Source organism: Castor canadensis, chromosome 10 (assembly GCF_047511655.1).
Source record: "Castor canadensis chromosome 10, mCasCan1.hap1v2, whole genome shotgun sequence".
Taxonomy (NCBI): Eukaryota; Metazoa; Chordata; class Mammalia; order Rodentia; family Castoridae; genus Castor; species Castor canadensis.
In genome coordinates this window covers 148,439,669-148,455,394 of record NC_133395.1, presented here as the reverse complement: position 1 = coordinate 148,455,394, position 15,726 = coordinate 148,439,669, and the positions used below count along the sequence as shown (strand labels likewise).

At 51.2% G+C, this 15,726-nt stretch overlaps 1 protein-coding gene across 1 annotated transcript in view; it reads left to right on the top strand.

Annotated features, from left to right (window-relative positions):
• The first annotated feature begins 5,691 nt into the window (after positions 1-5,691).
• The window catches only part of Efcc1 (EF-hand and coiled-coil domain containing 1), a 35,751-nt gene continuing 25,716 nt past the window's right edge, over positions 5,692-15,726 (top strand). Inside the window, exons 1-2 of the mRNA XM_074044599.1 lie at positions 5,692-6,515; positions 8,142-8,422. Coding sequence (XP_073900700.1) covers positions 5,859-6,515; positions 8,142-8,422 — 938 coding nt within the window. The 5' untranslated portion in view covers positions 5,692-5,858. The remainder of the gene's footprint in view (positions 6,516-8,141; positions 8,423-15,726) is intronic.

Here is a 15,726-nt window from a genome sequence, read left to right as displayed (position 1 = left end):
AGTAGTGACCCCTTTGTCAACTGCTGTACTGAGGTATGTTTTATTTCATAGATAAAATCTATCCATTTCGAGTGTAGAATTCATTGTTTTTTAGTAACTTTACCAAGTGGTGCAATCATCATCATAAATTAGTTTTAGAGTCAGGTCACCGGTGGCTCACACTTGTAATCCCAGATACTCAGGCGGTAGAGATCAGGAGGATGGTGGTTTGAAGCCGGCCCAGGCAAATAACTTTGAGACCCTATCTTGAAAAAAAACATCACAAAAAAGGGCTGGTGGAGTGCCTCAAGGTATAGCCCTGAGTTCAAACCCCAGTGCTGAAAAAAAAAATTAGTTTTAGAACTTTTCCATTCCCATAAGACCTTTCCTGTGCAATTAAAACTAGCCTCTGTTCATACCCCATGCCTTGACAACCACTAATCTCTTTGTCTGAACATTTGCCTTTCTGGGCATTTCATATAAAGAGTCCTACAACATGTGACCTCTGGGAAATGCTGCTATGAACATCGGCTCGCAAGTCTTTGTATGGAGATGTGTTTTCCTTTCTCTCCAGTAGATACCTAGGAGGAGAGCTGCTGGGTCAGGCAGGCTGGAGGTGTGGCTCAAATGGTAGAGCACCAACCTAGAATTGTGGGGTCATATGGTAGTTTTATGAATAACTTTTTAAGAAAACACCAAACTGTCTTCCACAGTGCATGCATCGTTATCCATTGCCGTCAGCAGTGTGTGAGGGCTCCAGTTTCTCTGTATCCTGACAAGATTCATTGGCTTATTTTTACATCCGTTTTCATGGTGTGATACAGTATTTCATTGTGGTTTCAATTTGTATTTGGCCAATGATACTAATATCTTTTTGTATGTTTACTGAACATGCATTTATAGTCAAAATCTCTATTCATATCTTTTGCCCACTTTTTGATTGTTTTAGTTATGTTCTTGTCACTGGGTCATAAGAAGTTCACTATAAATTCTGAACACAAGTCCTTTGTCAGGCATAAGTTTTGCAAATATTTTCTCCCAGTGTCTTGTTTGTCTTTACTGAGACAGAGTCTGGCTGGCCCTCAAACTCAAGTGCCTCTGGCCTGGGCTTGCTGAGTGCTGGAATTACAGGCGTCTGCCACCATGCCAGGCTTCATTTTCTTAATAATATATTTTGAAGTACAAAGGTTTTGAGTTTTAGTGAGGCTCAATTTGTTAATTTTTTTCTCTTTTTTTTGACCATTCATTAAATGTTATATTTAAGAAAACTTTGCCTAATTGCATGTCCTTTTTTAATTCTTATTTTATGTTTTTACAGTGCTGGAGAATGATGCCAGGGCTTCACCCACAAGCCCTGTACCACTAAGTTCCATTCCCAGCCCAGACCCCTTTTTAACAGAAAAAAGTGAAACTTGATGTCTGAATACTAAGCAGATTACTAACCAAACCTCCGGAAAATGTGCTTAAAGGTGGTGAAAATAATGGCTCAAGGACATTCCAGACAGTCTGGGGGCTGCACAGAATGACACACGTTCTGAAAAACAGTTTGACAATATCAAGAGCTTACAAGGTGCTTACAGTCCTTAACCCAGTGACAAATCACCCAGCGCCCAGAGCAAAGTTCTCAGCATTGTCTTAATAAAGAACTTTGAAAAACATCTCACTGTAAGCACCTCAGGAGCTGTGTCTGCTGTTCATGGAGTCCAGTTCCTGTGGATGAAAGTGAGGAGGTCAGTTTGCACAGTGTAAGCTTGCCCTTTGTAGGTGTTTGGAAGATGTCTTCAATCATGGAACCCACCACTCCAATGAAGATATAGTATTCCCATCACCCCAGAAGGTCTTTCATGCCTTAATGCATGGAAAAGTTTGGAAATAAATACAAGAGAAATACACCATGGTCTCTTCTTTGTGGCAAGATGGTGGGTGGTTTTGCGTCTTCACATTTTTCCAGACTTTGTAAAGTCACTTTGAACAGCACACAGATGGAAGTGGCTCAAACAATACTGTAGTGACTTCAGAAAGTGATTCCTTTGGGGCCCTGACTGTCTACCCATCCCCCACCTCATACAAAGGACCAGAGACCTAAGCGTTTGCTCACTTTGAACCTCAAACAAAAACCTTGTGGACCCAAATGGAATAATTTCAGAGATGCCTGGTAACAGGGCCCCACAGACAGACAGGCCTGACAGCACACTATTATAAACTCTCGCCTCCCTGAGCCATAGGGGAGCGGAGGCCAAGCAACGGCTCCATGGCCAGATATTGAAAAGCTTTCTTTTCAGCGTGGACTGGCCCAAGGGGAGTTGCTGTTCAAGGGATTCCTGCAGCAAAGGCAATTACTAACAGAGACAGGGAAGGGTGCGTGTTGTATCATTGGCTGAGCTACTAGCTCTCAGCTCTGATGTGTGAAAGATCAGGTTCATCTGCAGAGATGGGGCTCTGAGCTCTGACTGCCAAGCCCCAGAGTCTTGCCCTAAATGAATTATCAGACCTCCGCCACAAGACACTCAGCCTGGAAGCTTCTATGGCTCAGCTGCATGTACAAGTCACTACCAACATTTGGAGCCTCAGGAGCACCAACATCACTAGGCCAAAGGACACTGAAATCCTACTGATGCCTACTAGAGGTGTGAGGTCACTTCTACAGGAATAAATTCTCACAAACCAAAGCCATTAGCACTGTCACTGGGGACCCCAGGTCGCTAGCCTCGTGTAGCCAGCCCTGTGAGACCCACAGATGACATGGTGCAGGGGCTGCTTTTGGACTACGCACGCCAATAAAGGCACTATCACGTCTCAGTAAAGAAAGCACGCACAAGGCAACATGTCATGATGCCATCTGCTGTGGCAACCAGGAGGAGGCAGCTGGGATGAGAGCTAGAGATACTGTTACAGGTGAACATTAACAGATGTGTCCATCCCCCCCTGGCCTGATGTGTTTTGCAGGTAGGCTCTGGATAGCCTGACAACTGGATGTGGGATATGAGAGGGAGAGAGTCTCAGTTTAGATCTAGAAAGTCCCCAGAAGGCCCACATGCTACAAGCTTGGTCCCAGGGTAGTGCTATTGGAAGGGTGCAGAATGTCACTGGGATGTGTCTGTAAAGCGGGCAGTAGGACCCCAGCCCCTTCTTTTGCTTCCAACCATGTAATGAATGGCTTTTACTCCACCATGAGCCCTCACCTTGTTTGAAGCCATAGGCCCAAAAGCAGCGTGTCCAGTGTCCAACTGACCACGGACTGGAACCTACAAAACTGTGAAGCAAAACCTCTCTTACTAAGTTATTATCTCGGGTATTTGTACAGCAATGGGAAACTGACAAACAAGGCCTCAAAGATGGTGTTGGCACCACAAACTGAGATGCAGAAAATGGGGAGAGGGGCACTCTCCATGCATCAGGAAACATATCAAATACACTGCCAGTGGGAACAAAATGGGGAAGTCACTTTGTGAAAGTCTGGCCATTCCTCAAGAAACTGCACAGGACTGGCCATCCACTCCTAACTGATGAGTGGAAAAACAAAATGTGGTCTACCCACACAATGGAACATTATTCAGCACTAAAAAGAGATAAAGTGCCAGACATATTGCAACACAGGTAAACCTTGAAACCATTACGATAATGTGTTCCCAAACAGCCAGTTATAATGGGACACCCCTTGTATGATTCTAGTTACTTGAAAAGTCCAGAAGAGGTGAACCCATAGAGACAGAAAATGTTGGAGACCAACAGCAGAGGGACATTCAGAGTGGACAGGCAGAGGGGGATGGAATAACTAGTACAAGGGTTTACTTGGCAGAGGGTGATGAAAATGTTCGAAAGTTAGTGTAGTCATAGTTACCCAAGTGTAAATATATTAAAAACTATTGATGCATACACCTCAAATGAGTACATACATCAAAAATGCATGCAAATGAAAAACAAAATGCATTCTCCCCTTAAAGGAGGGGCATGTTCGTAATGCCTGTAATCCTAGATACTCAAGAGAAGGAGATAGGAATATCCCAGTTTGAAGCCAGCTTGGACAAGGTAACAAGACACTATCTCAAAAGCAATCTGGGTGTGGTAGATGACACCTGTAATCCTAGCTGCTCAGGAGGTAGAGGAAGATTGCAGTTGTAGGCAGTCCAGAAAATAGAGCAAAACCCTATCTGAAAAACAAACTGTAAGGCACGGCTCAAAGTGGCAAGCTTGAGGCCCTGAGTTCAATCCCCAGTACCACAAAAGAGAGAATCAAAGAAACCATCACCTTGTTCAAAGGAAACATTGCAGTGAAAGCTTTTCAAAGGTCTCCCATCCCCAGAGAGCCACTGAAAGGATTGTGAATGGCATTCATCTTCTGTGCAGTTCCATACAGGTGTCTTTGTAGAAAGTGCTTGGTAATGTTTTGTGTGGTGGTGGTGTTGTACATGTGAATATTTACATAACATGCTCCAATGTGCTTCCTCCACTCTGTTTAGTGATTGGTCCTGCCTGATAGGCTGTGAATATCAGTTTCTCACTTTTCTAATCAATGATGCAGTGAACATCCTGTACACCAGTGGTTTTCTAAGGTACAAGCCAAGAAGTGAAATTGGTATAAAACTTTTTGTGAAATCGCCGTTACTTTTATCATTTAAAAACAAACCTAAAAAATGTCCAAAATGGTTTGGAGACAGAGCACCTAACTCCCTCCCAGTAGGTAGGAGTGTTCAAGAATGAGTAGGAATTTGCCAAAAGGACAAATGTTTCTGGTGCATAGTGGCAGAGGAAACAAATTCTTACTCTTTTCAAATGGCAGGGTTTAATATTTAAAACCAGAGTTATACACAAAGCCAGATTCTACCCATGTTATAGGCAAGGATGTTCCCAGAGCAGAAAACGTGTGAGACAAAGTAAAAATCATCTAGCACTCATCTGAGAGGCTGGTTTGTCATTTGCCTCTCACAACCAAGTTTTAAGGCACCAGAGAAGATGGTGACTGAACCTCAACCTGTCCACCAGATCCCAGCCCAGAGATGGAACTCAGGTCCCAGGGCACACTCACTGCCTGGGGCATAAAGGTGGAAAGCTGGCAGACAATCAGTTTCTGGGGAATCCTATCCCACACACTTAAAGACATAGGATCCCTCTGGGACCAGCTTCTCACAGCGGGATGACCCTAACCAAGTCCCTCTTCTTCCACCTGGTACAATTGCTCCTGTGCTTGTTACCACGTGGGGTGCAGGGCGAGTTGGGAAAGCTGGTGGCTGAATTTAGGCGGGAAAGGAGGCTTTTCCGCCCCCACGGGTAGAGCGGATTGGCTTGCCCCTCTGCCCTCCGACAGCACCCGGGGGTAGGGGAGGCGGCGGTGACGCATGGGCGGGGCAGCCGGACACCCCCGGATTCTCACCAGTGCGCTATCGCGCGCGGCCGCCGCGCGCTCCCGCTCGGGGCCCACTCTGCGCCAGGCGGGCAGGCGGGACAGGGGTTGGGACAGAAAGCCGTCTGAGAGGAGGGAAGGGTGGGGGAGGAAGGCAGGGTGAAGAAATGACCCAAACAATGTATGCACATGTAAATAAATAAACAAAAAAGAAAGCCGTCTGCGAGAGGGAGGCAGAGCGCCGCTGCCGGAACCCCCTGGGCGTAGTGCGGGAGCAAAGCGCGGGGGTCGCGGGGAGCAGCTAGACCGGGAGGGAGAACCCCGGCTCCAAGCCCACTTAGCAACTGGGGAAAACAGCGAAGCTGCAGCTGGACGCGGGCCCCGGCGCCGCTCCAGACTGACTGCCACCTCCAAGCCCCTCCTTTCCAGGAACTCTGAGGCCGCCCCTGGAAGTGGCGGGCGGAGGGACCGGAGGAGGGACGGGAGGAGCGAGCGAGGATCCACCGTGCAGCCGGACGGCCGCAACTCCAAGGCCGGCATGGAAGGCGCGGTGGGCGACCCGTACAGGAGGCCGGCGCGGCGCACGCAGTGGCTGCTGAGCGCCCTGGCTCACCACTATGGGCTGGACCGCGGCGTGGAGAACGAGATCGTGGTGCTGGCCACCGGGCTGGACCAGTACCTGCAGGAGGTCTTCCACCACCTGGACTGCCGCGGCGCTGGCCGCCTGCCCCGCGCCGACTTTCGCGCGCTCTGCGCGGTGCTGGGGTTGCGCGCCGAGGGTGCGGCCGACGAAGCCGCCCAGGACTCGGCCGTCAGAGACGCAAACTCCGGGGCTGTGGCCGCCGGGGACGGGGACGCTGACGTCGAGGAGGAGGCGCGCCTGGCTCTGCGCGCCGAGCCGCCGGAGCTCACTTTCCGCCAGTTCCACGCGCGCCTCTGCGGCTACTTCGGCGCCCGCGCGGGGCCCCGGCTGCCCCGCGGCGCGCTCAGCGAGCACATCGAGACGCAGATTCGCCTGCGCCGCCCGCGCCGCCGCCGCCCGCCCGGCGCGCCCGGCCCAGACCGCAACCCGGACGGCGGATCAGACGGCGAACGCGTGGCGAGGCTGGAGGAGGAGAACAGCAGCCTGCGCGAGCTGGTGGAGGACCTACGCGCCGCGCTGCAGAGCAGTGACGCGCGCTGCCTGGCCCTGCAGGTGCGCCCCGCGGAGGCGAGGGAGGGGGTTGAGGGGCTGCTGCGCCAGAACTAGGCACAAGATGCGGAAGGGGAGCGAGAGAGCAGCCCTACTCCATCCCAGCCCTCTTCAGTCAACTTGCTTCCTTGTGCCTCCAATCCCCACCTCTATTCTTACCACCTATTCCATTCCAGAAAACCTCAGTCCCACATGATAAGAACTGCCCCTTCTGCAGCCTTAGCCGCAGCTGGTCTCATCCCTTGCAAAACAAAACCCACTGTTCCTTATCTCCCGCCACCTTCCTTTGCCCGCCCCTAGACCTTGCTTCAGCAGCTGGTCTCATCCCTTGCAGAACAAAGCCCCACTGTCCCTTATCTCCTGCCACCTCTCTTTGTCAGTCCCTAGCCCTTGCTTTCTCCAACATGCTACTTAAGGCCAGACCCGCCGAGAGAAGCTGCTGCACCATTTTCTCTCGACCAGCCAGCTTGCTTATTAAACTTTGGACATGAGATAACTCTCGTGAGCCTCCTTTGTGTGTGGTGTGCGGCGTTTTCCTAACACCACAACCATCCCACACCACAGCCTTCTTTTCCGCCTCGCCCATTGAGCCTCTCTGGGCGGTGGTGTATTCAGTTATTCGACAAGCATCTTTCTCGCTCCTTCGTGCCAAGCTTCTGGGTTCAGGGGCAAGAGAAGTGAAGAAGGCCCGACCTCCCCCTTAAGGGGCTCCCTGCCTAACGGAATCTCTCAGGACCAGGCCTAGAGCCCAAGTGAGAATTAACCAGGGTGGCTAACACGGTGGCCCAGACAGTGATTGGCCACCAAGTCCCTGTGGGGACCAGACCCACTCTAAGCTATTGAGAACAAGTCACTGGACGAGCTACCGACCCGGTCCTGGTTTCTGGGATCAGTCGATAAACACACAGCACTGTGTCCAGTCGTGTGCCAAGAGCAGTGCTGGGTGCCAAGGGCCAAAGGAGAAGAGGAAGAGCCTCTACCCCAAAAGGACCCTAAGGTAACCAGGAGAAAGCTGACATTATATCGCCACCCCCCCCCCATACACACACACCTTAACCCAGTCATCCGATCCGAAGGAGTAGCTTCCAGGGGCCATGTGTGGTAGGGGAAGAGCAGGTGGCACCGGCGCCGGCTAAGCGGGGGTGGGGGAATGCACTGACAGGGCGACAAATCACACTGGTCAGATGTAGGGTTCCTGAGAGGAGGCTACATAGATCGCCCCGTCACTCGTTCTGAGGCGTTTGTTGGGCACCCTGTGCCAGGCTGGAGTAGGCTTTGGGAAGCAGTAAAGACACAAAACTTCCACCGCGAGGAGCGCCAGCCCAGCGAGCAGATGCCAGGGAGGGCGGGAATGTTAGTCTCAGGTGCTGAAGCTGTTCGGCAAATCCTGGAGCGACGGTAGCTGACACCGGAGAGAGGCCAAGAAGTCTTGAAATTTGGAAATCCTTGTTTCAGACAAAGAGCAGCAAGCGTGCTTCGCGCCCCAGCTTTCCTCATCCATAAAGACATAGGGATAGATAATTAGAGCTCCTCGTTAGGGGAACGCCAAGATCAAATGATCTCGGCGAGCGAGCCTCAGATGTGCAGGGATGGGGGCACTCACCTCACCTCCCTCTCCCCGCCCCGCAGGTCGGCCTCTGGAAGAGCCAGGCGGGCGCCGCGGAGGCGGAGGCGGGGCGCGGCGGGTGCAAGGCGGCGGCGCAGGAGCTGCAGGGCGCGCTGGCGGCGGCCGAGGCCCGCGCGGGGCTGCTGCAGCGCGGCCAGGCCGAGGTGAGGCGGCGCGCAGAGGAGGCCCGGGAGGCCGTGCTGCGCAGCCTGCGCCGGGTGCGGGAGCTAGAGGCGCTGGCACGGCGGGTGCCCGGCCTGCAGCGCGGGGTGCGGCGGCTGGAGGCCGAGCTGCAGCGCTACAGGTGAGCCTGGCGGCCGCGTTCTCCAGCCTTATGCTCTGCCTTTTATCCCTCGGCTCTTGCATTTGTGAAATCATGCTGAACTTGGCTGCTTGGTCCCCTCCATCCATCCATCCACCTTCTGTTCACGCACAAAGCCCCTTTGTCGATCGCAGTTGGATGTGTTTGCGCTTTGCTCTTCGATGTGATCCTGATAATAGCTATCAGTGACTGAGCATTCACTGTATACGGCTTACCTCATTTGACCCTCACCACAGCCCTGTGAGGCCGGTCCTGGAATGCCCTATTCTTCACAAGAGAAAACTCTGTTGTAGCTCCATCAAGGCAGGAAGCTGAACTTGGGACCAAGGTTCAAATCCTGACAGAACTCCTGACAGATGAGTGACTTTGGGAAGTCACCACCCCCGCCTGAGCCTATTGCTCTTGGGTGCAACACAGACTTGAGCTCCACCCTGCCGGCCAGAGTGGCTGCAAGAGGCTAGGACCTGCCAGGCATGAGACAGGTGCTCAGTAACCAGAGCTTCCTCTCCCTTCAAATCACAAGGCCAGGGGCTGAGTACCTTCTCTGAGACTGGAGTCATGCCTGGCACCATGCCTGGTCCCAGGAATGAGACTGTGAACAAGACAGACCAAAATCCCGTGGTGAGCAGCCACTAAGGAGTAGGAGACGTGTGGCAGCAGGTGGGATGGAAGCCAGGAAGTGTCCCCAAGTGACTCCAAGCTAAGAACTGAGGGTGGTGGGGGAGTAAACTTGGAAGGTGGTACAAGGACCTTGAAGTGTTTCCCTTAAGAGAACCTGACCCAGGAAAAGTTTTAAGCAAGGGGAGACAGACGCAGATTTGCATTTCAGTGAAGAATTGCTGGGCTTCAGGGTTGACTGAGGGGGAGGAAGGTGAAGCACAGTGGGAGACAGTGAGGAGTGCTGCTTGGGAGGGGAAGATGGCCTGGCCGGGGCTAGGCAGAGCAGACAGAAGAGTTGGCTTTGAACCTCTGTCCTCAGAGGAGGGGCCCATCTGTGACTTCTGTGGTGCATCTGTGACTTCTGTGGTGCATCTGGAAGATGAGAGGGAGACCTCAAAGAGGCTGCCTCCTGCAGCTCCAAATGTTTGGATAGTCGCTTCCTGTTTGCATAGCTGATCAACTAAAGAGCAGGGCTGCTTGGCGTGAGGCCTATGTCCAGCCTTGGAACTTTCTCTAAGAGGAGAAATAAAGGTTCTCTCCATTTTGCCTTAAAGTCACAATTGGTCCTTTACGGCATGAATATAAGAGTAACTGTGAACCTGGATAGGACTTTATAATAGAATCCTATCCACGGTACCATTAACCTTCACAAGACAATGCAAGGTAGAGGTTTCATCATCATTTTAAAGATTATGGGAAGTGAGGCTGTGGAGGTCACACAAAAATTAGGTGGATGGAGCTGTCACTTGTTTCTCTGCCCCTGTAAAAAAGTGTCCTTCAAACTCCACCCAGTTCAAGAAGCTCTCAGGCCTGTGGACTGACTTACCCCAAAGCTCTTCCTCTTTGTAGAAAGGAGAGGAGGAGACAGAATTAATTAGCCACAGTCATGTATGGAGCAACAATATGCCACACACGATGCCAGGCACTTTCCCCATGGCAGTGCACGGCACCTCTAAACCACCTTGAGTGTTCTTCTTACCTGAATTCCCCTTGAGAAAACTGAGGCCAGTGAGGAGCACTTGCCAGGGTACCTCGAGTGACTACCCAGTGCAGGGTGGAAACCCAGCCTGCACAGTTCAATACCTCACACCCCTGCCTAGGTTTGGTTACATACACAGTCTTCTTGGGTTCTCCCACCTCAGAAACATCTACAGGACACCTTACATACTAGGAGGGTGTATTAGTCAGACTTCATGTCACTGTGACCAAAAGGCCTGACATAAACTTAAGTGAAGAAGGGTTTATTTTAACTCAGGGTGTCAGACATTTCAGACCGAAGGCCTTGGCTTGGCTGATTCTGGCCCTGTGTTGAGGCAGAACATCAGAGTAGCAGGAACATGTAGCAGAGGCTACTCACTCATGGCGGCCAGGAAGCAGAGAGAGAGAATACAGGAGGGGGGCAGGGAAAGATGTATCCCAAAGACATGCCCCAGTGACTTATTTCCTCCACCACGCCCAACTCCTACTTCTTGCCACCTCGTAATAATGCCTTCATACCGTGAATCCATTAAGGGACTCATTGATCAAGTCAGAGCCTTGAGGATCCAGTGACTTCCCAGAAGCCCATCAGCTGCCAACCGAGCCCTGTGGGGACATTTCATATTCAAACCATAACACAAGGGCCATGAGCTGCATACATCTCTGTTTCCGTACATTCCTTTTCATCCTGCTCAGCCCTGTGTTATGGGACCCTCTTTAATCTTAAACATACAATGGGGACTCAGTACCCCTGGGTTCCACATACATGATTCAACTTACTGAGACCAAAAATATACAGAATAAAATGCATCTGTTCTGAATATGCTCAGACTTTTTCTTGTCAGTATTCTCTCAACAGTGCAGTAGTAACAGTTGTCTCAGCATTTCCGTTGTATTAGGTATTGTATGTTGTCTAACGATGATTTAAAGTAAATAGAAGGGCTGTGTAGGTTCTGTGCAAATACTGTGCCATTTATGGAAGGAACCTGAGCATCCGAGGGTTATGGTATCCACAGAAGGTCTGGGAGCAATACCGTACTTACTTTACAGTATCTTGGATTGCAGCAGTAACTGAGTTTCCTCTGGTGTTTTATGTCTGCTGCCTCAGGAATGGCAAGTTTCTGGTGTGCTGTGTAATTTGGGACTGTGGGCCCATCTTTGGTAGAGCCGTGACTGATTTGGAACAAATCCCAAGGCCCATAGGAGGAATTTTGATAGTTTTGGCTCATGGAAGAGGCAGCTGTTTGCTGGCCTCTGGCTTCACACAGAGCCCACTTATCACTGCACAGGCCTGGTTGTCTGTGGCCCTCCGTGGGCGTTGCAGCTGCACCTTCTCTCCCCATACAAGCTGGAGGCCTCCTCTTCTTGTTTTTGACCTTGTATCTTTGTTCTTTTAAATAGCTGTATTTTACCCAGCATTTCTGTGTATTCATAGAAAGAAGGGGAGCTTCCCATACAACCTTTGTCCACCATCTTGACCACCAACCTAGAAAAAAACAGCAAAAACTTAAGCAACTGGAGACATCCATTTATTCACTCAACAATACTTTCTAAGTACCGCCCGTGGACCAAGCCTGTGCCTGATACCCTGTGGACAAAATGGCATGGACAGTCCAGTGTGCTCAGATACTCAAGGGAGCTGGCTGTGAACAAGCATGTTAGGACACAATGTGTCATGTGCAAAACGGCCAAAAGAAGCCACTGCTTTGAGTGGTAGAAGCCCAGTCCACACAGGAGAGCCTCAGAGCCTCAGGGGCTCAGGCTTCCAGGCAGGGGAGAGCCCAGGAGCTCACCTGGCCCAGCCCCCTGCTGAAAGAGGCATCCTCCCCACGGGAGTGCCCACCCTTCGTGGCCACACAATCCCTGTGTCCCACCTCTGCTCCCTCCTCAATCCCATAGGACAGTGCATATGGGCCCAGCACAGGTTTGTGCCTAGCAGACTGCACTGGTGACTTGGGAAAGACGTCATGTCACAGAAATGCAAGCTGCTTGTTATGGAATATCTGCATCACCATTCATAAAATGCCACTTAGCTTGCTCTGCTGCAGACCCAGGTCCAGCCACTCCCCATCTGTCCTCTGTTTTCTCTTTCTTTCCTTCCTATCAGCAAGGTCTCTCAGATGAGTGCAGAAAGCTTAACTCAAACTGACTTGGGTGAAAAAGAAGTTGATTTTACAGTGAAAAATCTAGGCATGCACAGCTTCAGGTATGGCTGGATCCAGGTTCTCCAGCAGTGTCACCAGGACATGCTGAAGCTCCACTTCACGCTCCTGATGCCAAGGTAACTCCAATGTTCTGAGTCTGGAAGATAGACTGTTCAGACCCAAGCCTCAGTGGGCCAACTTGGAAGCACACTCAACCCCAAACCCGTCATGTAGGCAAGGATAATTTGATTCTGTAATTGGCCAAATATCAGTCACATACTGGAGTCAGAGCAAGGCCCCCTGAGCTCTAGAACTGAGATCCTCCCAGAGGAACTGAGAGAGTCCGTTGGACATGGACAGGCAACATACACCCTCCCTCTCTGAGCTCACAGCCTAAATCCCCTTCTAGACTCAGGGACAGTCCACCAGGGTCAAGCAAGGCTCTCTAGAGAGTGAGGCCCAAGGAGGAAATTGGGTCACACCTTGGACAAGATCATCTTGAATGGGATTTCCTAGCCCCTGCTTGTACTGTTCAGGTGTTTCAGAGCATGGCAGAGCCCATCGGAGAAAGCATCAGCAGAGTGTCTCTGTGCCCCAGCCCAGGCCTGGCACAGCAAGATGCATGTGAGCAGGTGAAAGGAGGCAAGAGCAGACCAGTGGAGGCTGTCCTCAGACATGTCTTGCCAGGCAGGGTGTGACTACCTGGGACTTTGGCAGGTCCAATGGCCTAGTGTTGCTTAGAGAGGCAGTACCTGACCACCAACCTAGGGGTAGTACTGGACCTTGGAGGGGTCAACCTTGGCCTTGGGGTGGAAGGTCTCAAGTGAGTTCATGGCCTTTCCTAACCTCAGAGGCTGCTGGTGTCTCAGCCATTTGCCTGGCCAGGCCTTCCCTGCTTTGCTGCAGGCCTTCAAGACACCTGGGCAGGGGTAGGAGCCCAAAGAGTCTGCAAAGAATGTAGAACCACTGCTCCAGCTGGAGCAGGGAAGAGGGCAGGCTGGCCTCTCTGGCTTTGTTGTATTGAAGGATGAAAAGGAGAGAGGGAGGAAGGCAGAGGTTGGTTCAATCCATAGCCATGTGGAGGGGACACAAAGATGAGGCCACTTGAGGGCACCTCCTTCTGCCCCTGGGCCAAGCTGGGGGTCAGGTTCCAGTCAGGGAAGGAGCAGAGGGAGGGTGAGGTAGGGCCTGGCATCTATGCCATTGTCCTGGGAGGTCCCCTGGGCTGGTTGACCACTGGTGGGAACAGAGGCCTTTCCTCCAGGGACAATACCCGGGGCTCACAAAGGGCCAGGGTCAAGGTGCCCTCTGCAAGCAGAGGCTCAGAAGGCTGGCCCACCCGATTGGAATCCCAGCTTTCCCCCACATTACAGTGGGAACTTGGGCCGCCCCCTTCACCTCTGTGAGCCATTCGTCACCCACAGAGTGGATGGCTCTGCTTCTGAGTCTTGACGTAAATGCTGAAAGGGAGAGGCAGTGGGGGAGCCTTGAGAGTACAATCTGCAGCAAGAGTCTCTGTAAGCGGGATAAAGACAGCAGCACTAGAAAACTCAGTGCTAATGTGCACAGAGGACCTAGAGTAGTGCTAAGCATTGAGAAGTGCCCATAACACTGGACACCACGTCTTCCCTTATCACAGAGCCCACCAGGTAGAGAGAGCCCTGTAAATAGTAATGGTGGTGGTGCTTGGTGCTAATAATCAGAGTTTATCCCCCAGAAAATCCTCTGGCTATGGGCACAACCCAGCAAGCAAAAGAACTGCTTCCGTTGAGTGTGGCAGAGTACAGAAGAATGCCCAAGTAACACTGGTTGGGCAGCAGGGCATCTCTTGGTGGAGGGCATATCTGAGCTGGGTTCTGAAGATGGGCAGGACACTGTAGGTTTGGGGCATTGTAGATTTCATTCTGCCTGAAAGTTTGTAGAAGAAATGGTGAAAAATAAATATACTTCTTTTGGGTGGAGGGAAATCTATGTTGAATTTTTAGTTCCTAATGACTGAAACCATATACCAAAAAAAGAAAAAAAAAGCAAAGGGAGGGGGATATTTATTTATCTATAAGAAATCTTGAGAGCCTATAGCCTCAGGCACAGCTGCATCCAGGGGCTCAAGGCATGCCTGTATCTCTCCTCTTCCATTTCTTATCTCTGTGTTCCCCTGCTTATCTCTGTTTTCAAACCAGGTAGCAAAATGGCTACCATCATCACCAGATAAACTCCTGTCCCCAGCCACCATCAATAGGAAGAGCTTTTCTTTCCAGTGGTTCCAGCAAAATATTAAGATTAACTCTGATTTTTCTGACATGAGCCATACCCATCCTGAACTAATCACTGGTACCCAAGGTATAGACTATGCTGATTGGGGTCCTTTGGGTCTTAGGCCAATCACTGCCCAATCACAGACCTAAGTTACAGACTCACCTTGTCTTTGCAGGGACCAAGAGAAGGGGAGGGGTTGGTCCTCCAAAGAACAATGTCCCCATGACACTTGCAGGCACTGTGGCCCCAAGGCCATGCTTTTCTTTCCCATTGCCTCAAGCCCAGCCAAGAGTCTGGCCGGGGAAAGGCCAGATGTCTGTATACTGAGACAGGTACACCAGCTGCCAAGGACTTCTGGTCTGTATTGGTGGGCAGGTGGGTTCTCTTGAGGTCTAAACTGCTCAAACTCAGAGGCCCAGTAACAGGTGAGACAAAGACTCTTCATTTTGTCTCTTCATGGTTTTCTGACAGAAATAGCCATTGTTTTTTCTTTATTTAACCAAATTCTTCCCAGGGTGTAGAATACATGAGCTGCCCAGGGTGGGAGAGAGGCAGCCATGAGTGAGACATGGCCCCAGCCCTCACAGCTGGGGCCCTTTCCTCCCCTGTTGGGGAGACAGCTAACCAACAACATCAATGAGTGAACAGGTGAGGGAGAGGTCTTGGGGTGCATGAGTATCAGCCCATGATGCCGTAGTGAGTAGCACGTCAACTGGGGCCTCACAGTCCTGGAGGCTGAAGTCTGGGTCAAGGAGCAGTAAGATGGCTTCTTCTGATCCTCCTCCTCCACTGCTCGATGCTGCCCTCACAGCACCTTCTCTCTTAGTGCCTCTGTGCCCGAGTTCCCCAGTCATACAGGATTCCACCTAAGGACCTCATTTTATCTCAACCACCCCCACTATAGACCCTGTCTCCAAATGTAGTCATTCTGAGGAACTAGGGGTCTGCACTTCAATGTATGGAGATCAGCCCATCCAGGTGATCTCTCCTAAGAGATGATACGGAATTAAGACTTGAGTGGTCGCAGGAAGCCAGTGGCTTGTACAGTTTGGGGCATGGGAAACCAGGCAGCAAAAATCTAGGGCTGAGCATGAGCTCACAGTGTCTGTGTTCCCTGCAGAGGTCTGAGCAAGTTGGAACCTGACCTGGATGAGGACTGACCAAATGAGGGGGAACAGGCAAAGAGTCCAGATGTCCCTCCCCGTGGTGTCCCCGAGTCCTACTGATCACAGATCCACCTGCTCCTCT